At 39.4% G+C, this 25,340-nt stretch overlaps 1 protein-coding gene across 1 annotated transcript in view; it reads left to right on the plus strand.

The window, feature by feature from the left end:
* Positions 1-15,315: 15,315 nt before the first annotated feature.
* BCAT1 (branched chain amino-acid transaminase 1, cytosolic) overlaps positions 15,316-25,340 on the plus strand; it is a gene marked incomplete at its 5' end in the record, with an annotated part of 38,353 nt that continues 28,328 nt past the window's right edge. Inside the window, one exon of the mRNA XM_009864432.1 lies at positions 15,316-15,387. Within this exon, the coding sequence (XP_009862734.1) occupies positions 15,316-15,387 (72 nt within the window). The remainder of the gene's footprint in view (positions 15,388-25,340) is intronic.

The following is a 25,340-nucleotide window of genomic DNA, read 5'->3' on the forward strand; positions in this document are numbered from 1 at the left end:
GTATAGCGAACTGCAGATTATGAGGCTTGAAGGCAGGACCTTCAGTGTTAGTATGAAGGAGCTAAGGGGTAAATTCTGTTTGGAAAATCTGCACAATTAGCCTTCTTGGGCCACTCAAGCAAGGACTGGTATCTTCATGTCAATGCAGTGACATGCTATGTACTCTGCAGTGCTAGATAAGCTCATCAGAGACTTCTCTGAGCTCAAGCCACTCAAGACTGATTGTGGCTTTTGATAACAAATTGTGGCTATTCAGCTGCCACGGTGGCTGTTAAACAGACATGAAATGTGCAACTTTCATCTCAAATATCTGAATTTCGGTGATACTGGGGCATAAATCAAAGTGGTCGGTGACGCTAATTTGTTACTTGCAGTCACTTACATGTTTGCAACTTGATACCTCCAATTCTTGCACCGGATGAAGTGAGTGGATGGTCCCATTTACCTTGGAAACATTTTCATTACTTTATGACTTTAAAGGGACAGGCACTATTACCTCATAAAGTAGAGCACCTGTTATAGAAGGGCAATTTAGCAAATACTACCAGATGCCGCCATTGCAGATGAAAATCCATGTTGTGCTTATGAAAAGGCCTAATGTTGCCCTGTGGTGTCTGTATCAAATGACCCAAAAGAGTTGACATGAACTAAATAAGCATTTTTAAAATTATCAGGAAGTTTTACACATCTGTCTTTTGTGCATCTTAACCCATAGTTTATTGCTGTTTTTTTACAAACTAATGTCATAATATCCTTCTAACTGAGTTATTCATTTACTTCTTCCCTTGAGGTCTGCAGTTTTTTCTAAGTTTTGTTTCAGAGTATACCTGATGCATTAATGAAGTGCAGCCTGTGACTTCTGAGTAGGTACATAGCTATTGCTAATTCACTTTGCCTATTAGAGCATTCCACACGATATTTATTAAAAACACTCTTACTAAGCACAGAAAATATATTGGTTTTCCTGATATATGAATAGGGTTTAATTCCACAGGGTTCTGAATGTATTAATTTCCAATGGCAGAGAGATCAGTACCACACAAGTCATACCCTCTTGTTTAATTTTATTTAGACTGTTGTCTTAGGGGTTATCACTTCTGCAATAAATGCTTGACTTCACGTTGCCCTTGCTAAGAATGAACTTTTTTTAAAACTTTGACACTGAGAGGCTGAGGGAATAGGATTGGTTCAGACTGGAGAAGAAGAGGTTTTGGGAGCCTTCCAAAATCTAGAGGAAAATCAAGGAGATGGGGGCCAGGCTCAGCAATGATGGATGACAGGAGGACAAGAAACAAGGGCATACGTTGAAATGAAAAACGTTCACACTGGATATAAGGGGGAAAAAGTCTCACCATAAGGACAATCAGGCAGTGGAATGGATTTGCCAAGAGAGGCTGTGCAGTCTCCATCCTTGGGGTCTCTCAAGAAGCAACTGGGTAAAGCCTTGTGAAACCTGGTCTGAGCTCTGCTCGAGGCAGGATGTTGGACTAGAGACCTCCTGATGACCCTTCTAGCTTAGGTTTTCCTATGGTTCTGGACTTTTTGGAGTTTGTTTGTTGGAGATTTGGGAAGTGTCTTTTTGTTTTGGGGTTTCCCCTCCCCTGGGAGCCTTGTTGCTTTAATTACCTCCTTAGGATCCACAGTAAGGTTTGTCAGTGCTCTGTCAGTGTGCCTACTGCTGAGCCACGCAGGAGGACTGTACCTCCTTCCTACGCTCCCCAACACCTTCCCTCTAGGTATTGTCCTTTCTTTCCCCATCCACATCAGACAGCCAAGCTAGTACTTCTTTTCATAATCACAATACATCCTGGTTTTGCCAGACTTTTTGTTTTGTTTTGTTTTCTTACCATGTATTTTAAGGATAATCCTTTAAACAGGGATTGCTGTACCAGTAGGCAGTGGCCAAGGGAGGGGAAGAGGTGTGTCAGAACTCCTAGGAAAGTTACTCGTGTCAAGGGAAAGTTAAGGGGATGTCTCAGGGATTCAGACATCTTTTTCTTAAGGTTGGATTTTTTATAACACTGCTGGCTTTTTGAAAAATAACAGCCTCTTGTTGGTTTTGAAATGAATTGACAAGGTCTTCTTTTCAAGGCAACTGACTGCAAGTACAGTTAGAATTCTTACAGCTTTTTAAAAGATTCTGTCCAGTAGTTTTCATTTCCATAATATTTGATGCTAAATTTTCCAAATTGTGTATTTTTTCTTTTGATATGTGGAAAATAAAACATTGGAAAAACTCTACAAAGCCCTGAAAAAAGGAGACTTCTTTTGATTTTCTGGAATGTGAACTTTAAATTACTGAATCTTAAATGTAATATATAAATATACAATACAAAATTACATATTCTGTTCTTAAAACAAAATTATTAATTCACAGGGGTTTGTGCAACTGCGTATCATCATCCAATTCATTAAAAAATCACATGAAGTCCACTTAAGATTAGTAGTAATAGTAAAATTTCTATTGATGCATGAAGTTTCCCACCCTCTAGTAAAATAAAGGAAATTCTTAATCAAAGCAATATGGGGAAGGAAACTTTAAAGCAAATTCTAATACTTGCAGTATCCTCAACTTAGCAGGCTAGTTAAGTATCTTTCTTACCAGATGCATGATGATGCAAGTTTTATTTCCCTGACTTTAAAGTTTGAGGATACAGGTGGAAAGGTTAAATTTTTGATCCTTATAAAAGCATGTAGGTTTTTTTTTAACAGTATCTATAGTTTTAAAACATTCAGAAGTACCATGATAATTTCTGAGTGTATAAAGATTTGTTTAGATCATCGAACTACCAAGGTCATAGTCAGTGCTAACATTGTGTCCTTCTGAATCCTGCCCTATACTGTGGCAGTGTCTAGTTGTCAAGTAAACTTGAAAAAGAGCCTTCCTAATTGCTAGAAAGTATTGCCTGAAGTGTAGGGGGTGAGAGCTACAAAAAATGAACAGTTGTGTAGTAGTATAAATGTGTGATGTGAGCCAAGCTTATTCCTTATACAACATGAAGTAGTAGTTGTAGCATAGTGTGTTACAGCATACAGCGGTTACACAGCCACAATTTTTGCCGCAGTTGTACAGCTACATATATATGTGCACATACCCAAGTGAAAAAGCATCATGTTATATTCACATGGTCGTATATTTGAGGCATTTATCCATCCTGAGTATATAATTTTGTTTTTTAAGCAGGAGTGGTGGTTAGATATGCTGTAACCTATTTATATGTGCATGGGAACAAAACATCAGATACTGCCTTTGGATTAACTGTCTGTAGAAAGGAGTATTTTAGAAGTACAGTTTTGGAGACAAATGAAACAGTGTTTCCCAGCAAGAGCTTTGTTTCTGTAACTGTAAAGGAAGTCCATTGTGTTGTTTGACTGTATTTGATTTGCTTCAGTTTTCCTTCGGTCCTTCTAACCAGCTTTTTCCTAAATCTGGTCCTGTGTCCCAGTCAATGGCCCAGGCTTCAGCCTCAGTATTACACAATGCTGCGTAGAATACAAAGACAAGTTATGCAGTTTATGTTTTTTTTCGTATTGACAAATGTCTGTACCATTAGAATAGCTTCACTTTTTAATATTATCTTTTGCCTTTCAACACCTTTTCAGAGATGATTTTTTGGCATTTATAGATCGTATCTCCTCTTGACACCTGGAGATAGAAGTTAAATAACATCAGCGTTCCTTTCTAGTTTTCAGCTGGATCTTCTTTTAAGGAGTTTTACTGCAGTCAGCAATGTTTTCATCATGTCAGTTGGGAAAAATATTTACTGCAATATGCATATAAAATTAATGTTCTGTCCTGCTGTTTCCAGGTGAACTGGATTTCAACAGTGGACGAATCAGATCAATTCTAAACTATTTTAAGATACTTAAGACTAGCTTCGTATAATCAGAAATGAAGAGACATTCTAGTCGAGCATTGATAGTCATGTGAGTTGAAGCTAGATAAACCTCTTGGTACATGGGAGTATTATAAAGAAGTCATTTGTCAATTTAGATTTATTGAGCTGAGCAGGGCTGGTTGAGGACAACCCTACATTACTTGTCATAGGTCTGTTTATTATTTTCGTTACTAGTGCCATTTCTTAATATTTTGAAGCTACCATTTTTCTGATTGAGACTCTATCACTGTTGATTTGTGATGACCTTTCACCATGCTTTACTGCTGGCACAGGGCCTCTGTCTGCTTTCCTTGCTCAGTGCTGACACCTCTGCACATACCTCATCTGTGACCATAATTTTTCAAGGCCACTTTTAATCTGTTGAGTGCTGTTTTGCTCTCGAATCCCCTGGGCAGAATCTAGTTTGCTCTGGGCACTGTAATAAGTGATAGGGAATTTCAGATGAAGGACTTGCTCACAGGGCATTTGGGAAGGACACAGGAGGTAACTTCAACGCAACTCCAGAATTTTGGAGTGTTATAATGCGTGATTTTTTTCCTTGTCTTATTCTGGTTACGCAGCTGAATATACATTGTGTGTAGTACATGACTCTGTCACTAGTTTAAAAAATTCTACCTCTTTTGAGCAGACATCATCAAGAAAAGCAGCTTCTTGTGGTGTTATCTTGGGTGTTTTTCCACATTCAAGGGAGTCATGTGTGACACTGCACAGTAACACTTTGTTTGTTCTCTGTTTTTCTTGGCTTGTTAGTAAACTTCCATGGGATTATTTACATTTGCTTGATGTGGTGGATTATGTTTACTACCTTTCACTGCACCCACCCGAACTGCTAAAGGCTCTAAAGCAAGAGAAGTTCCTAGCATATTCTGAGCTGGATTTCTGTCATGAAAATGTTCTCTCTTCATACTTTATTGTTAATTTGAACAAGAACACAAACATCCTTATAGGTGCTGCCTTCAGACAGGTTCCAAGAATTTTCCCTGTAGATTAGCTCTGTTCCTAGCGTCCTTTACATTTATAGGACAGCTTCAACTTCCTGTCTACTTTGTTGAATTGTGTCCAGTTAAATCAAATTAAGACTGTTTAAACAAACAGCAAAAGATATGTTAAAAAGATGTAATCCAGACTGTGGCAGAAGCCAAGGAAGGAGCTCCCCTTACATCAAACCAATTGTGCCAAGGTAAAAATCCCGCTGGAGCTAGTATAGGCAGGTCTTTTGCAGCCATTGCCTCTGTGCTGTTATGCAAGAAGCTCGCAGAAGGCATATAGCTGTGAGTGAAGTGCACAGCCAGAACACACCAGTCATTTGCACTTGTTCTTCTTCCTTGAGAAGGACTGTAATGGATCTGATGGGTATGTCTCCTTAAGGAAGAGGAGCTGTAGATTTAGTTGCTGAGGAGCTGTGTGTGACCGATTTTGGCACCTCTCCTCCTACCAGTGAATTCTCTGAAGCAGCTGCCAACCAGTGTGAGGTATACTGGTGGGGAAATCTGTGCCTAATTTTCCTGTCAGTAGAAGAGACAGATATTTCTACCGTCCTTCACTTGGGTCTTGTGACTGCATACCCAGTATTAATTTTTAAGGCTTTCAGGTATTAACAGTGAGAAGATTTGTTTAAAGCTTATAAATAATGAAGGTCTCAGTTCTTTATCTGGAACTAAAGTAACTACAAGCATCATACCAACCAGCCGACCATCAGAACTCAAGAGAAAGCACAGTATTTGCAACACCTCTAGACAAAGCTCGCTGTGTTTCTGGTTTTTTTTTTCTGCAATTTGCATCACCCGTTTAAAGAGACCTGCTAGATCTCTCAATCCACTGTAAGCATTTTAAAGCTCAAGTCTGGGTCCCTCTGCACCACTGTGGCCAAATGTGCAGGCAGAACATGTATCTGGGTGTAGACAGTTCTGCCTGCAAGCAAAAACTGGAGGCTGTGCTCAGCTATTTGAAAAGACTAACCTAGCAGAGAAGCATGTTATAAGGAGTGTGCCACTGACATATCAGACAGAGTGTACCTGCAGGGTTGACCCATTCAGATGCCCAGGTTCGATAGCTGCTGCCATGCTTTATCAGCTTCATCTCTTGGACATTTAACAGCTAAACAAACTGATTGGGGAGCAAGGAGCAGGCAATAACTGCGCTAACAGCCTAACACAATGCAGAAAGTCATACTTCTTATGCTTTTGCACCATTGGCATTTGATACTCAGTGATGAATTAAATAGGCCGTGCAAAGTTATCGGTGCTAGATGTGATACCAAGCCAGCATATGTCTGCCCTTTACAGACCAGCAACCACACCAGAGTTGCATAGTGTTCTATTGTACTTAGTGTTATTCAAGAGCCAGCTGCATAAGTTACTGTTTTATTATCTCTAGTGGGACTGTGTACAGGACTTGTCCTGAAAAAAGTAACTCCTTGCTCCTCCAAGAGGGTTTTTGGTTCCACGCCCCCTTCCCCCGTCCCCTCCTCCAAGCTTTTGTTTTCGGTGTGTGATTCATCATTCCTCAGCGTCTTATGTAAACCTTTATTCCAGTGCAAAATGGACTCAAATGGGACACGGTCTAAGCATTCTGAGAATAGCTGCAAATGACCCCTTGCACAGGCCAGTGATTCAAGCCTGACCTTGTGTTTCTTCTGGTTCTGCTGTAGTTATGGGGGAGCTTGCAGACAGGACCATGTCTTTAAATACAGGTTTTTCTGTGCTAGCTCTTTTCTTTAAGCATGTCAGTTCTCATTTTGGAATCCATCACTGTCTCTGCTGTGGTTGGTTTGGTGATTTGTATGTTTTTTTGATTTGGGTTTTGTTTTTTTTTTGTTTTTCTTTTTTTTTTCTGTAGGAGTCTACAGTGATTTATTTGCAGACTGCAGAAACTTTGGTCCTGTGCACTAAATTTTGTGCTTCCAGTTCTAAGCCTTCAGTAACTCTTCAGACAATGATTTTATTTGATTCTGCTCTATATTCATCCATGTTATTCACATTATCATTGGGTAATTGCATCTAGCCACTTGCCTTGGTCATCAACTGCAGGAGCTGTGTGTAGTTTCCACTATCAGGGAAATTCAGAAATAAATTGTAAGCTATGTCTTACACATCTTTAAATCAGTTGTGTACTTTACTTGTGCAGCTGTTTCAGAGTAAAAAAAATATAGCTAGTATAACTGAATCCCTGAGGAAAATAAGCAGTAAAATTTTTATAGTGCTTAGGCTCATCTTTGCTGGTATAACAGTTAAAGTGCATCCCATAGCTCTGGATAACTTTACTATAAAATCTTAAAATGCTAATTTAGTACCTGGCATCACAGAACACATAAACAAAGATAAATGTCAGACAGAACATAATGAACACGAGCTTTGTTGTGGTTAACGGCAAAGCCCTTTTACAGTGGTAGGGGAAAGTAGGTAATAGCATTGATACCCTCTCTTGTTGCTGGTTTGATGTAAAAGATCTCACGTCAGTGAGTACGGGGCCTAAACACAATAAAATCATGGTGACTTTCAGAGTTTTCTTTTCTTTTGTTTGAGCAATGATCATGTCGCACAGCCACGAGACACTGTCTAGTAAGAAAACAGGCAGAGAAATTTGTAGGTCAACTAGAACCAGCTGGTTGCTTTGACATGTTTTCTTTATGCCATTCTAGCAAACAATGCACTTGTTAGAAACCTAATTAATGCTAGAGCGGACAAACAAACCAACAAAAGAAGCACTTAGAGGCACTGTTCACAGGAGTTAGAGAGGGAAGAGCTCCATTGGGTCATCTGCTTGTTCCCCTGATAGTGCGAGGCTCTTTTCCTCAGTCAGGAGGGAAGAGTTGGTAACTGAACCAGGGGGTCAGGACAGAAGCACTGGGCAGTGACAGAGCAACAGGGAGGCCGTAGGAGTCAAACCAAACAAAAACAATGTGAGCAATGGACTTGGAAATCAAGGTGAAAGAACACTGCACTTGGGGGTCATCCGTGAGGAGGATTTCTTTAGAGTACTTGCCCATTTCTGCAAAGAAAATAGGAAGGAGGATTGTATGCTTGTGCAGGAAATGTATTAAGACAGAATGAGCTATTCATGAAGGGACACCATGCTGAGATGTACAGCTGCTTTATGTCCTGTATTGGGTGGGACTGGTCATATGTTTTCAATATTTTTCAGCTGAGAAGGATCAAACTATGGGCTCCATGTTGTATGAGTGTAATTCATAGCTTATGTTGTAAATTTTCTGAAATATCTGGCAAAATAACTTTAGCCTGAAACTGTGTAGATCCCTGGTCAGGTTCTCCTTAGAGTTAGCTACGATAAATTAATCTATTTCTGGTGAACTGCTTTTTTTCCTTTTAGCCTTCCTGGTAATCCAGTTTGTCAAGAACACTTTCTTTTTGGATTTCAGAAGTTGTCATCCTTCACCTCACCTAGCTTTGCTACCTTTCCGGTGAACTGATACTAGCTTTCTTGTACAACAGTCTAGGTATTTCTGAACTCAAATATTGACTTAAGCACTGAGTCAAAAAATTTGCATTATTTCCCATAGAGGTTTCACGCTTGAATGCTGACTGCAGTGACTTTACTTTGGCAACATGGTCCTGCATTTATTTAATCTCATGGAACCCATCTGGTCTGCTTTTAAAATTGTGATATAGCTATAAATGTTCCTAAATATAAATCTTGGGTGGACTATCTGAGTATTTCTATTTCTTTATGTACTCTGTTTTAAGGTTTTTCTAACTGGTAAGTTGTACTCATGTAATCTGAATTGTCTTTTATTTAAACGTAATAAAACCAGTGATACTTGTTATAAGAGAAGCGTATTTCAGTTTTATTCAAACTGCTTAATTTGCTTTAAATCAAACCAAATAAACTACTTAGGCCGGAAGATGCCTGCACAGTCTTTTAGACTAATTTAATAACAATCTATTTAAATTCAACCTTGCTTTATGCAATGCGGCTTTCTTGGATAAAGAAACTCTTCAATGAAAATTCTAAGCCCTGATGCTTTCACTATGATGCAGAATGATCATTAAATAATGTGGATGCCTTCTTTTTTGCTATGCTAGTTGCTTTGTATTTCTCTTTATAGTATACTGTTACTTCACTGCCTTACTATTTAACCAATGTTAGTGCCAGTTCAAGGTTGAACAAGTGGCCACAGTTGACCAGCTGACAAGGCTTCAGGGCAGATACCTTAGGAAGGAGCAGTCTTAAAGAAATGTATTGGAAGTGCAAAAATCAACACAAACAAGAATTCTTGGTAAACTAAGTAAAACGTTAAGCACTGTAACCGTGTATGCCAAATTGTCCTCTTCCTCCCCCCTCCTCCTTGGTGCTGACCTGTGCGTACATTGAGGTGCATCTGAGATTTGTGCTGGACGTGGTCATTGAATTAATTATTGAAGACTGGCAAGCCAATGCGAGTAGCAAAGGTCTCTGTTTGGTTTGACAAGTGGTTAGAAATACAATTTAAGAATTAGACTTCTTGAGCCTTCTCTCTTGGTTTTGAAAAGAGTGAATTTAAAAGAAGTTGTGTGAATAATGCGTCCCATGCTATCATGTAAATGACCCAGCCCAAAGAATGTGCTTGGTGACACTTGCAAGGTAGCGCATACATATGTGTGTGTTCATGTTCACATACATACGCTATAAAGACAGTATTAAAATGTATTTATGTCATGGAACTACTTCAGTGACAGATGAGGTAATCATGCCTGATTGTTAGATTCCACAAATGAGCTTCTTGAGCTTTTGAAGTCTTTCGCAGATGTTATTAAGTAAATATGTTTTTAGTTGATATTAAAAATAGTATATATATGACTCAGCCCTACAGCAATATTCAGAATTTTTCTCTCAGCTTGACAGCGGGTGGGTGTTTTGTTTTTATTTTGAAGCTATAGACATCCTTACTGTTTTTTTCCTGCAGATTCATCTCTTTTTTTGTTGTTCTTTTGTGGTGTGGCTGCCAAGTTATATTAACTTTTCCTAGGGGCAGATGAAAACTATTTTCAAGAGATGAAAATTTTTTATAGCTCTATAACAATACACAGAATATGTAACATATGTACACGTTGGACTATTTTATATGTGGAACAGAGAGGCAACTCTGATTTGAATGGCTTTAAATGCCAAAGTACCTGTCATCACCCATGTGATTTGGCTCACCTGTAGGCAGTAACATAGTATAAGTCATGTATTGAATTTATTGATCTGCCAGATTCGTGGAATCTGATAAGTATTTTAATTTCATTATCCTTTCAGTGTAAATTATAGCATGTAATATTTCTTAGACACTTAGTAGCCAGAAGCAAGCATGGGAAAAAGCAGTAAGACTGTTTTAGCTTAGAGAAACGTCTCAGATGGGACTTTCTTTATTGAAAACTTTTTCATATGACTTCTGACTAAGAGGGAAGTCCCACTCAGTTTTCGCTGGGGCTTGATGACTGCTACAAGGCTGTCTTAGTTTTAAGTTTCTGTGCGTAGCAGGAGATGGGGTTGCTTCAGTAGAAGGAACGGTACTCAGTCATAGCTGTGTGTCTGTGGCTTATTTGCTCCTGTAGGTTCTTGTCCTCCCCGAATGGCCAATACCTGCCAACAAAGCACTGTCTGCAGTTCTTTTGTGGGCATGGAACTGGCTTTTCAGATGTTTCCTGTCACTGGTAATACTCTAGTTGGGTCACTGGTGCTGTTGATGAGATTTCCACTCAGAGTGGAGAGACATCAGAGCTGTCTGTGGGCTGACTTGGAAAAGCATGCACTGGTGAAACCAGAAAGACTACTAAGGATTTCATGAAACTGCAGATCTTGAGTTGTTTTGAGAAGCAGCCAATATGATTTCCTAGCTGAAAGTGTGAACTCTCTAGAAATTATTTGCAACTTATTTCTTAACTACTACCTTCCATTAGGGAAGGTTTTCTGTTCCCCAGTGGTGAGAAGAGTTATCAAACAAAAGGGAAAAATAAGTGAGCATAGAACTGATTAGAGAATTAGATTTCTTTGAAAAAGTATGACAAAGTACATGGCATATAGAGGTAATGTAGATTTCTTTTGAGAATTGTTGGGTTTTTTTTTAATTAAATAATGTCATACACTGTAGGTTAAAGCAGTGCAGTTTGCAGCTTAAATTTTATGAAGCTTCTGATAATCTTCAAATCTTAATTCATAAGCGAGGATGAGCCTTTGGGATACTGGGGTAGCTAAAACCTGAGAACAGCAATTTGGCAAAGGATCTAGTAGAATTGCAGTTTATAGAACAGAAGAATCCAAATGAGAACAAAGACATTGGTGCTCTCACTGGATCTCAAAAGCCACCAAGTGTGAGGACAAAGGAAAAACCAAGGCAGACTCATGTAGTCTAGGAAGTTTAGGGAGGTTATGGACCTATTGTTGTATTAGAAGGTCCTTTCAGCTGAAGGATGAGAGATCTGACTGCACAAAAAAAGTCAGTTCTTTGTTTTGAAGAAGCTGCGAGATGTAGAAGGTTGCTGTAAAAGACGAGCATAACTAGAGGCATGGCAAAATGGTAATAGTGAAGTTGATTGGGTGCTCTTGCAGGTCAGTCCTTTGGCTTCAAGGTCTCATGCCCATGACAGGACAGCAGTGAGAGATGGTGTGCCAAAGACAGCAGGAAAAGCCTGATGCTAAAAGATGTTGAGAATACAGATGTCTGATGCAGTCGGAGGACCAAATGCAAGAGTTGAATGTTCAGGTCTGAGGAAGCTCTAGCAGAAGTGCAGATGTTTATACTATTAAGTATTATACTATTAATGTTTTTATACTATTAAGTATAAAATTCCCACAAGTGCTGCTAAGTGTTACCACACAATGGGCCCTCCCAAGTTGGGAGGAGACTAACCCCGCTAAGGCTTACCTCTTATATAAAGAAGAGTTAGATTGGAAGTAAGCACTAACGTGAGGGAGCACTATTACGTGACTAGGTATATTGTGATTACTTTTGTAAATGCCAAGAGATTTGCAATGATTATTAGAGCATTGAGATCTTCTATAAAGGATCAACACCGGGTTTTTATTTTAGTAGTTTCTCAGTGATGCAATGACATATAAACCCGATTTTTAAACAAAATTTAATCTAGTGTAATGCTTTACACCTTTTTCTCATACAGGATTTACAGTAATGATAAAATCAATGTGCAGTTTCTGTATTTTTGAAGGAAAACTGTGATATGCTCTCCTATTTCCAATTTAGAAAAAGCAGTTACATATACCATAAAGAAAATATTGTTAGCTCTACACCACAACAGAGGAAATACTGTTATGCTTGTGTAATTGCATAGCAACTTGATACAGACTTTGAGTGACTTTTGAGGAGACATTGTCTCATTGGCTGAAATGTATCTTTACTAGAACAGCAGTGGTTTAATGGATGCAGTTTTAAATCTACCATGCTATTAAACACAAAGGGCAAATTTGTGCTTGGCATATCTCCCTTGGTGATATTGGCACTAAACCAGGGAGTAATTTTCCCTATTGCATTTAACAACATGTTTCAGATTTAAAAGCCATGGACCATTAAAATATGACTCCATCAATTAGAAAGCAATTGTGGTATGTCTTTCTAGAGCTGAGGGATTAACTCAATTTAATCTTAGTGTGGTTAACAGAGGCAGTTAGCTACTTGCTTTAAATATGAGTTAAATCTGTAAAATGTAACGACTTCATGGAGAGCAGGATTGGCTCCATGGCCTATGCCCCAAAAAAGGGCTGTTGACTTTGCTGAGTCCAATGTGAACCTTTAACTACAGGGTAACACAGTCCAGCTCCAAATGGCTGTTCTGGTAGGTGATCCATGCTTGAAATTCAAGTACAAGTTTTGCATCTTTTTAAAGATCATGAAACAGAATATTAAACTATAACCAGCTTTGGTCCTCTTAGTGTTGATGTCGACACTTGGCTTTAGGGCAACTTCATAAAGCAGAGATGGGAAGCAACTGAAGCATAATGGCTGAGTATTTTTGTGTATTTGCTGTCACCAGTAATTATTATTAGAAGATCCAACTTTGCATAGTATATATTAGACAAAAGCTGGCAATGAAGCTGGAGCTGCTCGAGAAATTCTTGCTCTACAGCTGGCAGTTACCCCCCTGTTAGCTGGTAACCAGATGGTAACCAGCATGCTCTCCATCCTAATTCACTGAATTGCAAAGAAAAAATCAGTTGGCTGAATTAATCTTCAGAATACTTAACTATGATCAACTGGTGGTGTCACAAAGGCCTTCTGGGATTTTAGAACTGAATTTGGAAATATTTGAAGAATTACAAAGAGAACAAGGACCTATTCTGTGGTGCTTAGTTCAGGCTGTCCCTCAGTTTGGGTAACGCTGAGTCCTGCGAGGGTCTGACACTGAATCATAGAATCATAGAATGGCCTAAGCTGGAAGGGACCTTAGAGATCATTTTAATCCAGCCTCCCTGCCGCCGGGGACGCCACCTCTCGACTAGATCAGGCAACACATGGGGACCAAACGGGAATACCGTTGAACACTGTTGAACACTACCAAGAAGACTTGTCTTTCTGGAGTAAAAATCCCTAAGCTTTAAGGCAAATAAAACATTTTTAATAAGATTTTAAGGTAAAACATATTGGTATGTTGTAAAGAGATCTGTGATATTGTGGAATCATAGAACACGTTGGGTTGGAAGGGGCCTTTAAAGATCATCGTTTCTCTCGGCTGATCTTTTAGTTGACGGGAAGGAGCCTGTAGCCGTGATTACATGTGATTTCACGTCTCGCTCTAGAGGCTTAGAAAGAAAAGAGGAACAGCAGGGTTGAAGCTGATGCTGAGGAAAGGCAGGAGGGGTGTTTTGTCCTCCCTGGGGCGTTGGCGGGGAGGGGAGAGGAAGTGAGAGCTGCTGTGGCCGGGAGTTTGCTTTTTCTGCAGTTGGTAGCAAGCAGCTGGTAAAGGCCCGCTGAAGGTACCGCCTTTTTTTTGTGTTGTTGGGTTTTTTTAAATTTTATTTTCTCTCTCCTGTGTACCGTATCGCCAAGATTTGCAAAAAAGGGGGGGGGGAGGAAATAACATCATTTGCCTTGGCCGTGCAGGCCCGGTCCTGTCCCTGGTTTGGTGGCTGCTGCAGGGCTGAGGTGGCTGCTGTGTCCCCGGCCCTGCCACCCGCCCTGCCCGAAGCCCGCCCAGTGGAGTGAGGACTCATATCCCTGGGTAAGAGCCTGGGGCAAGGACCTCATAGGTGTTCCTGTGCGCCTCATTCCTTCAGAGGATTATACCTTTGACCTGAGGCTTTCCCACCTGGGCTGGGACTTCCCACCCAGGGTGAGAGGTGGCCACCAAGTGGCGAGCAGCAGCTCCTGCTGTGGCTTTTGCCTCGTAAGGTTGAAAGGCCCTTCTTGCCTGTCAGCCCTGACATCTCTTAGAGCCTCTGTGTTTCCTTCACCCCCTTAAACAGCCCCTTAGAGCAGCCTGGCAGTTTCCCCACGCCCACCTATGCCTGGGCTCATCTCAGCAGCTAGCCAGCCATCCATCCTGCCAGCGGGGCTTCCCTTTAGCCATCCCCTTCACGGCCAGTCCCCCAGCTAGCCTTGCTCCTGGTGCCTTTCTCCCTCTCCCAAACCTCTGCCCCCACTTCACCTTTCCAGCTCGCTCTTAAAGGCTGCTCAGAAACAAGAAGTGCTGTCAGGGCTGCATTTGCCTCCTCTCCGGGCTGTTGGGCGCAATATGCGTTTACTGACCACTAGCAAGGAAGGTCTAGCTAGTGGAGGAGGGTCCACAAAGATGCTCTGGAAACTGGGCATCTGGCTTTTAGGTAGATGACTTGCACCCATCTGTGTCATTCCTCTGTTGCTGAACAGAAGGATGCCTAGAACTATCTTTCCTTTTCTTTCAGTTCCTTTCTAGCACAGTCAGTGGCAGAAGCCTTTCGTTCAACGTAATAGCAAATTCAAAATATTTTAATTGTGTATTTCCATAAGTGGGCATTCCTTATTACTATCTTTCTTTAATGAAGGATTTAACAAGAACAGTTCTTTCCCTTTTTCTTCCATTCTGCCTAGTCAGGCTTCTTTGAGAAAAAGCAAAAGCAAATCTGCTAGGTGGATCCTTTAATAGAGAAACTAGGATCTGATGGAATTGTATAAAATCACAATTTATTTGTTCAGCTCTGAATGAACGACTTGTTATATTGTCCACACCCTTCTGCTCTTCAGAGCTATGATCTAATCTAAGATGTTGTCTCGCTTATAAAACCCTGAAATACAGTTGCACAAAGTAATGCAACTGAAGTAAAACTTAGAGGATGGAAAGTTGTACTAAGAAACCACCAGAAAGTTCTTGCTAACATATTTATTGATGACAAAATCTGATTGGTTATTCAACACAATCTGTTACTTAAAAGAATTGACTGAGTATTTATCAATTTTTATGCAATGGGCATCTAATTTGATTTCCTCTGTTTTTATTTCTTCTAGGGCTGTCAGAGTGAGTGCGTGGCTGGAGGATGTTCAGGAGAAACAGCAAAGCATATGACTGCATCTTTCAAGGTATATTGTTTGTTAACAGATGAAAGTCTGAAACATTTCAGTGGATGCTGCCTGACAGCATCCGTAATGTTGCAGTGAGTGTTTTACAGGTTTTCATAGCTACTGACTACTTGAACATCATGATTCTGTAAATAATTCTGTAAGTTGCATTTCCTGAAAACTCTTTCAGTATAGAAATTAAGAGTGTTACAAGAAGATTAATTAATTAAGAATGTTATAGTTTCAGGTACTAGTTGAAAGGTTAGTAGCTATTAAGCAAAAATTAAAATGGTATAGGTGATTTTATTTTTAAATCTTCCCTACTTCAAAATCAATAGAAGTAACGGTTGATTCCTTCTATTAAGGTTTTTTTCCAAAAAAGGCTGTATAACACTGTTTTTGGCATGATGAATGTTGTTCAAAGGTAGGTTTTTCCATCTGGTCTCAAAATTGCAGAGCTAAGGATCTCAGAAGGACTCCAAAGCACGCCACAGCTCTGGCACATTATCAGCGCTGCACAAGCAAAGAGGGTTATGATAATAAGGAATGCTGAGCAGCTGCCAGGAACTGACGTGAAATTGATTCCCTCTTATTTTATTTTAATCTTATGCGTAGAACTGAGCTCAGTTAAGATACCACTCTTCCCCTGCCTCCTTCCTGAATGCAGTTCTAGTAACTAAAAGCTCATTTTAAACACTTTGGACGCACATGTCAACTTTTAAATTTCTGTTGGAATTGTAAAGCCCATCAGCATGTGCTTCTTTGAATTCTGCCTCTGTCCTCATTCTTTTTTTTTTTTTTTCTGCCTCCCTTTTGTACTTCTTTTACCTTTATTTCTTGTGTCACACATCTGTAATTCTTTCTCCCTCTCTCTTTTTCCTGCTTTATAATCTTTAAAATGCCTCATCTATGTTTTACAGATGTTTAGAATTAGTGCCCAGAACAAGGTGACCTCACTTGTGCTTTTTCAGCAGTTCCTTTCCTGTTACTGCTGACTGTTGTCAGCAGTACATGAAATTATAATGATACAGTTTGTAACTGCCATTTCTTCCTGATTTTTTTGGCCAGCGTCACTGCTGTGCAGTCTTCTGAATTATGTTATTTCTCTTTTAGTTGCCAGGCTTTGACTGGATATGGAAAAATAAATGCTGCAGACAATGTTTTGGACTCTTTGATACGATTTATTCTGATGCTAGTCTCATTGAAAACAGCAAAGAATTCTTGAGAGTCCATGACTACATAATTTCGACATGTAGCAACATGCCATTTAATTTCTTTTCCCCCATTCTCAGCCTTTCCCTTCTTCTCTTCCTTATTTCTTTGCATTGTGTGTCACTGGCAGTTCTGCCCAAGAAGGAAGGTTTAGGATGACTTTTCAGCCAGAGGGTCTGACTTAGAAAAAGTTGACAAAAATGGGCATGTAACCAGTTTTGAAACTCTGAGAATTCACAAGTATGGAGAGCATATGTTTTATGAATTCACCTTTAATGAATAGACAAGATAGTTGTCAGTAGATTCATTCAGTACTGTGTTTAAAACCAAAAATTACTTTACAGAGTTGACTCTTGTGTAACTGCACTTTACTGTTTCCTTCCACTCAGTGACATAGTCCAGAAGGAAGATAGAGTGGCAACAAACTCTGATAGTGTTTGGGTCGTGGCTGAACTGGGCATAAACTGAAGCAGACTTAAGGCAGATTTAACTACACTGTCAGTAAAACAGGTATCTTACCAGAGTTCCAAATATTGGGTGGCACAAAGTTGGATTTAATCCAGTTTTCTTTCCATCAATACTTGTACGTCGGCCAGAATGGCAAATCGTTGTAGTGGAGAGTCTGTGTGAGGGGAAAAATGTATTAGCAGGTGGGACAGATGGTCATAAAGGGAGTAATACTAGAAAAAACAGCTGGTACTTAAGCTAAAGTCTAATTTGTAAATCCATTCCTGCCTTATGGCTGTTCCTGAAGATTAGCTGCAGTCACCAGGAAGGGGTACAGGTTTTCAGAAAATATTGTGCTGTGGGGGGTGTGTGTATGAAAGGTATGATGGCAATACAACTACTAATTGCATTGTCACACATTGTAATGTTATTTGTAGTCTCTTTAACTTCATTGTCCGATTAAAAAGAGAAGCTTTTATAAATGAAGGAAAAAAGGGAAAATAACACCAGTCAATGTCAAATAAAATAGCCTGGTTTCATTCTAGGGAACTTCACAAACATTTCTGTGGAAGACAGTTATGGTTACAATTTCAGAAACTATAGCTAATAATATTTCAAAGGAATCAAGTTGACCCATGGGGCTGACTGTGCTGAGGAAAGCTGCAATTCTGTGCCAGTAACCTAAGTAGTCCAAGCTTGTGGGAATGTAGAAGACAGGGTATGGTTTTAGTTTATGCTTACATAAAACATATTGTTGGAGTGGATGATGCCCACTGTTCAAATGCCAGATTAGCCCTCTGAAGACGTTTCTGTTTAGAGTGCAGTGCTGTGTTTTTTAGGTGGGGTGAGGTTCTTTGAATTTTTCTGCAATTTCTGCATGACTTGGAAAGGTCAAATCAGAGAATCCCTACACACTGGAAGCGAAGGAATGAATGCTGCCAGCAGTGAGCCCCTGTCCCTGTTTTTGATTCCTCTGGGCTTCTCTTATGTCAACAGCTCAGAACTGGCACTTCGTTCATTTTAACTGCTACTGAACTACTTGAATTTGACTCACTTCTGCAGTTAAAAACCTCATCCTGACAAGTCTGTGATTTACAAGTTACTTTTTATGTTGCATTTAGAATTGACACAGGACCTGTGATCTTGGTAAGTAATATTGAAGGAAATAGTGATTATGTTAGAGTTTTGTAGAAAATGTCACCTCTCCAGGATTCATCTCCCTTGCTCCTTCCACTAGAGTGAAATCTTCCTCCCTCCCCCAACTGTGTATGCACTTATTCATTTATTCAGTGATTTATTTATTTATTTATTTGCTTGCTTATTTATTTATTTGTGGACCATAACTTAAAAAGTAATACTTGCAGTTTTTTCCTGTTGTCAACATTGGATCTCTAGGAGGGGAGTATGAAACAAATAATGGAAAGTGTAATCATCCTCTGTACTGCTGAATGTGTTTTGGAATGTTGAATCAAGAAATGCACATACGGTTTTGCTCTTAAACATGTTTTTTTTGGCATTTAGTAATGCCATGAAATACCACAGTTAGGTCTAAGGTACTTAACATTTATGATGAAAAATCTGGTAATTTCTTTAATGCATTCATTCTGCTTACTGTACTATCCCAAGATAAAATGAATGCTGCTTGGATAATTTGGTGGTCTATTTCAAGTCACTCTAATTTGTTTTCTTTTAATGTGTGCATTAGCTCTGACTTTGAATTCATAGTACATGGTCTTAAGAAACTAAAAGCACTTGTGATTGCCTTTAATTTTCCTCACATTGTCAATCCCTATCCAGAAAAATTATTTTAGTTTTTATGTAACGTTTTGTCCTGATATACATTTTCTCATTGAAAGACTGATATATGGAAGGGTTTAAGAAGGTATTACCTACTCCCGTTATGTTTCTCGGTTTTAATGATCTGAAGCTATGTAGAATTAGTTGGCATCTTAATGTTCAGTTCTGTTTTAATTTTTAACAGCTTGTTTAGCATACCAAAATGGTGCAGAATTTCCAAGGAATACTGGCTATTCCCGCTATGTCAAAGCGGAATAAAGTAACTGTAGTTTGCGTTTAGATTGCTAATACAAATAGCGGAATGAAAAATATTTGAGCGGAGCTTTTATGTCTGAATGACTCCTCGTGTTACCCTGAAAAACTGAATGTTCCTGCGCGGTCTTCTGCAGACAGACCCAACCTTCCCAGGCTCCAAGCCAGTGGGCTGGGAGCCCACAGCAAAGTGGGAGCTCTGTAGGCAGGTCAGTGCAGTGCTGTGCTCTGATGAATAATCTCTGCTGAGATCTTGGACTCTCTAGACTCAACACAGTGCTGTGCTAATATGTTTGTATGCCTTCTGGGTGGAGGTTAGCTCATGTCTAGCTGTGTGAGATGCCAGATAGAGTGAATTTTCTGTAATGATGCATGTTTTAGTATTTATTTCTTGCATCACGATAAGGTTTTAGAGCCCAAGCTGTGCTCTAGCTGGCATTGTGCTAGGTATTGTACAAATTAGAACATGAAGACTATTTCCACACTATAGGTATAACCTACAAATAAGCAACCGAAATCTCTGACAGTTTTTCCCCAGAAGCTAAATTGGTTTTACCTCTGGATGAAATATGAAGAAACTGAAAATTTATTTCCAATGTAGGCATTTGTGGTTCAAATTGAGAGGTTACCGGTGGAAGTTTTACAGACGTTGATCTTGTTCTTGGAGGTCTCCTCATACCTTGTAATAGGACTTTTCATTCATCTGTTAAAACGTGTAGCATTTGCATGAAACAACTGTGAACTTAGCTCTATGCAAAACATACTGTGCTGATTCTGATCCTCTTGACAAATAATGCAGTAGTGTTAGAGATGAGGGACAGCTCTGTGTCTTACTCTGGAGACATTAAAATTATAAATAAGATAGTATTACAGAAGGAATCTATGCAGTCAAGATGTAGGTTAGATATTACTGCACTGTGCAGCATTTGTTGTATTAGAGTTGGAAGAATGCCTTTTACTTCTGGAGAAAGATATGCTTATTTTGAAAACAGTCTTGCAAAGGAAAACCTGACTAACAGTTACATTTTCTATGTTTATTACATTTTCTATGTTTACGTAAATGATACTAGGATACTGTGATTCTTAACCATGTTTATGCTAATGAAATTCTATAATTTGTGCCAAATATATTGGGATGCAGGACTTTTTACTCTGGGAATTGGGAGAGGGACTAATCCATTTTGATATACTAGACAGTTTTAAGCTTTATTTTAGAGAACTATTTTATATGTGAAAAGGTTGCAGATGGAGATAAAGAATAAACAATTCTCCAGCCCCCTTTTAAAAAAAGAATATTGTTTCTTCACCACATTTTCTTCCTTCCCATGAAATGCAATGGTTAAAAACGTATAAAATACAGAATAGATTAAGTTTTTTGACACGTCTTTTTCAAATGACATTGTCAGAACACTAGAGTGACATGGTGAAAGTTCCAGCCCCCAAAGAGTTTAGAAAGTAAATAGCACTTGTGTTTTCATTTTATATGAGCAAGAGGTAAAGTTTCTGACATGCTTAGAGCATGTGGATCAAGGGAATACTGAAATGGTTTTGGAATGAGGACATATATGCATTATAGTTACCATAGTATGTACAAAGCTAACAAATGTAAAGCAGTTTAAGTTGTTTATATATTTTCACATCTCTTCTTCTCCAGCTTGTTCTCAACTTGTCATTTTCTACTGACATCAATAAATTATTTACCTGCCAAAGCATATGGGCACTCAGTGAGGCTCTTTGTCATGTTACAGCTGTTGATCCTTCTGTGATTTTGGGTTTAGGGGGGTTGTTAGGAGAATACCCTGCGTTTTCATTTTAAATTCTGTATCAGACTCCATTTTAAATGTTGATTGCTCAGACAGACCGTTTCCTTTATGTTGATGTTAATTTGGATGGGGAAGAAAATATATTCCAGAAATTTACCAATATCTTGATCCTGTGATGAGCAGTAGTTGCTCAAAAATGTGGATCTAGGAAAGCTGCTTTATATAAACTGTCTTGAAGCAGTAAAAGAAAGACTAATTGAATATCTGTATATATGTGTGGGTAATGTTGCACAATAAGGCACCTCCAGATACTTTGTGTGTTAGAGCCATAGGCTGTCTAGCCCATCCTCCCACTTTAAAGTGGGACTCTCATCAGCATCACACCAGGTCAGCTGTGGCTTTGTCTGCTGAACGCAGTCCTGCGCTGCTCACTTGGAGAAAATGGGTTTTTTCCTGATGTCCAGTCTGAACCTCCTAAGCTAAAACTGTGCAAGTCACCATGTAGCGTGTCACACCCATATAATTTCCATGGAAGTATGTAGCTGTAGCCACTGTTAGATCCGGATGCCAAGCTAGAGGCCGGTTCTGTTAGTTGTCATACCAGTATTTAGTGTTTGTGGACTAGTCCTTGCTTTAGAAAAGGTCATTTTGATTTTATCTTGATTTCAGCTTAATCTATTCACTCCAGCTTCTCATCAATGGAAACAAAATTATTTGCTTTTTGTCATGTGTTAATCAAAAAAAAGATTGGCAAGTAATAATATTATTAGATTGCGGTGCCTTCATATCACTTGATTGTGCCTCCTAGCAGGGTATCTATATGCTGCAGGTGATACACAATCAAATCCAGCCCCCTCATCTTCACCTGACAAGAAGGAAACCAGCTACAGCACAGAGAAGATTGAGTTCTGAGTGGTTTCTGTGGTGTTTTGAATCCACACAGGCATTGCACAAACCCTTTTGAGTATTATTAGTAATAGCTGGGCAAGACTGACGTGTTATCTACTGCTTTCATTCCAGTTATTTGAAAAGTACAAGTCTAGATCACAGTAATGATCAACAAACAGTGCTCTTCCAGCTGAGAGTCCTGTTTTGACAAAAGAGAGAAGAAACGAAGCCCAGTACATATTAATCAGTGTTTCGGTGGTTGTTGCTGCTGGGAGAAAGTGACTTTCCTGAAGGAGCCCACGCAAGTTGCATGCACAGGTGGAGGGCATGCTGGTGCAGCTTAGCATTGCTGATGGCTCTCTGCTTGGCACATCAGTCTTTCTAAATCAAGCTTGTTCTCACTGAGTAGCAGCTGTAGCGTCACCACTTCAGGGTCATAGTAGCCAAGAAATGCTGCTGAGCAACGACAAGTTGTTAGCGCTGTGAGAATAATTCACTGTAGTTTTTCCATGATACTCTTAAGGGATGAGTTCACAATAGTCTGCAGGTAGGTTTCTCATGCCATCAGGAACCAACCTGTGATGTGGAATTTGAGATCTGTGGCAACTCTCTTCAGTTTTAGCTTGGTGGCTAGTAGTTCTGTGTTTCTCTTCAGATGAGTAATGTCCTTCAAATAGTTGCAGGCTTTTAGCAAATAGGCTTTCTAAGCTGTAGCAGAGAAACTGATTATCCCCTTATCTGAAGCCGTAGGATTTGCAAATAAAGCTAATTGTCTTCAGCAAATAACAGGAGCTTTTAGCCAAGGGAGATGCTAGAAAAACAGCCAGAGGACAGTTTGGCTCAGTTGATTTATAACACACAGAAAGTGATACTTTATCTTCTTTTTAACTAGGAGCTTAAGATACAGTTAGTGTCTGTAAAAGCACGGAAAATGTTCTAGAATTTTGGAAGCTCCGTTTAGCTTGTATAATTTTCTGCATTTATTTTTGCCAAGGTGAAGGACTGCTTTTAAAATAAGTGGCTTTAACACCAGCTGACAATTCGAAAAGGAAATTATCTGACTCTAAAACTAAGTAAAATCCGTGGTGTCCATATCTATGTCTGAGACCTCTTAAATTTTAATGTCATTTTGATATTAAATGTTTTCTTCGGTGAACACACGTGAATAGGAACTGCAGTTTAGGAAGAGAACTTAGTAGTCTGTCTTTTATAGGATTTTATTGTCTTTCGGCTTGCTTTTGAAATTATCTCTCTATCCTAACTCTCATGAACTAACAGCCTAGAGAGCAGGAGGAGTTTTATCTTAATCCCATATTTAGTCCCCATTTCTAAGAAAGTACTGAATGGAATGAATTTACAAAATGCTGTGGTTTCAGTGGTAGATTAAACATTGAAATTCATGTCAATTTGTAAGTTTACCTTCAGTCTGCCCGTGTGAGAAAGGATAAGAGAAAAGGGCAGGTGTGGTTAACTGAATGTTTGAAATTATTCCTGTAGCCTCTGTATAAGAGATTGTGACATAAAGCATTTTATATTCCCAAAAATTTTTGAAATTCTGTTATAAATTCTGAATGCCTTCGTTCCATGAACTCTCTTCCATGCATGTCTGCAAGCTTATTAACACCAGGGTAAGAAGATTTAATTGCAACTGTCCAGGATCTGGACGTGTGAGATTATGATTCTATTCTTGGCTATTCCACATAACGTGTCTGTGACTGGCCAGTCTACTTAGGCAAAATACTTCCAACTTGTTTTGTCGGAAATTCAGGTTTCCAGTTAATTTCTTCCTTTAGTATAGCTACTTTTTTAAGAAAAGCTTCAGTGTAGATATCTCATTTTTTATTTCACTATTTTTTCACGGGAAATAGAAATGAACCAGGAGACAGCAATATATTAAGTCTTTGTGGAACAAATCTGTAAGTTTTGTTTTCCTACAGCATTATTTGAACACTGTGCTGCTGTAAAAAAATGTGGTTTTGGTGAAATGTCACACATCTCTCTATTCCAGTTTTGTGTCACAGGCCAGTGTGAGCCCTCAGCTTATGTTAGGCTCAAACCTTCTCCCAGGCAAGCTCTTTCTAAAAATGGAACAGTGTGTTCATGCTACAGTGCAGGAATACAGTGGTTGTGAGGCAAGCAACAGCACAGCATCAGGAATTGCATTAACCAAGCTGTCAGATCTTTGAGAAGAAGCAGTATATGCTAATAGAGAATAATATGAATAGGGCAATTAGTTAATGTGTTCCACTAGTGAATCATAGAATCACAGAATGTCAGGGGTTGGAAGGGACCTCTAGAGATCATCTAGTCCAGCCCCCCTGCCAGAGCAGGATCAGAATGGTCCTCTTTTGTATTGATGGAGATGCTTGAGTATGGCCCTATGAGAGGACTTTCTGCACAAGGAATTGGGCTATTACAGAATTGCAGTCTGTATTTACTTGTGTGGAGTTGCTTCTTTCCAGTGAAAAGCCCAGCTATACCTGTGTTGCAGATACGAAGTGCAGTTGTGTCGCTGAGGAGGATTTTCATAGAGGTAACTTGACCAGCAGTTACAGTGAGCTACAGCAGTGTGCTCTTTGGTCCAGTGCATTCAAGCCTGCTCATACTTCCTCCCTATTCACACTTTCTTTGACAGATGAGGTACTACATGACTGGTTCTTGTAGATCTGACAATACAGTTAGCTGGAGTAGAGGAGATAGACTCCATTAAAATACAGTAGATGCTTTCCTTAATATTTACATAATATCGAGCAGAAGATTTCCTTAGGATCTGCAGGAACCCCATTCCTTCATCTTTCTTAACTTTATATATCTTCTGAAACTTGTGTTGGTGAAGAACAGACTAATGAGTAAGGGACAAAAAAACCCCAAGCAGACCCGTTACTAGTCCATTTAATTTTCCTGAAGCAGTAGAAATGGGTGAGGCTGTAAAAGATTCAGGTAGTTTTGCCTCCCTTATAATCCGAATTCCTACAAAGCTGGGGGAAGGGGTCTTGATTAATTTAAATGGGCTTTGGATCAAATCAGTGGGAGTTGGTGCAGGGCAACATTTCAGCAACATATGGAAGGGCTTAAAATTTACTTAGTGCCATTGAAATCAATGATACTATGTATTATCCACATCCCTGATTGTTTTATAGGGCAAGCGTCATTTCTTCAATGTTTTCTCTACAGTCTGCCCAGACTGTAGCTTTCCAACACCTTTTTTTTCCCCTTCTGATATGTTTTGGGAGCTTCATACTGCATTTCCAGCTATGCTGCCACCCTGGATGCCCTTTCATTCTCTAAGGCAAGAAGTTCATGTCAATTCCAACCACTTACCTGTTGTCTTGTCAGAGCAGGTTTACTTCCCTGCCTACTGCTTCATATCAAACATTCCTGCATCAGAGTTGGAGCATCCATCAAGTCAGGGGAAAAGTTAATGAAGCCAGTAGTGTGTTGTGTCGCTCTCCTTTTCTTGCCATTGTTTGCAGAATGTAGCTGAAGCTCAGTCTTTGGTTTGACAAATATTTGATAAATATCTGTTATGAGTAGTCTAGGTTAGATGCCTTGCAGGAGACAGGCTAGACAAAGTCCTGCCCGCCATATTTTCTCTTGTTTTCATGATTGACTCAG

The sequence above is a fragment of the Apaloderma vittatum genome, unplaced genomic scaffold (genome assembly GCF_000703405.1).
Source record: "Apaloderma vittatum isolate BGI_N311 unplaced genomic scaffold, ASM70340v1 scaffold6782, whole genome shotgun sequence".
In the NCBI taxonomy this organism is placed as follows: Eukaryota; Metazoa; Chordata; class Aves; order Trogoniformes; family Trogonidae; genus Apaloderma; species Apaloderma vittatum.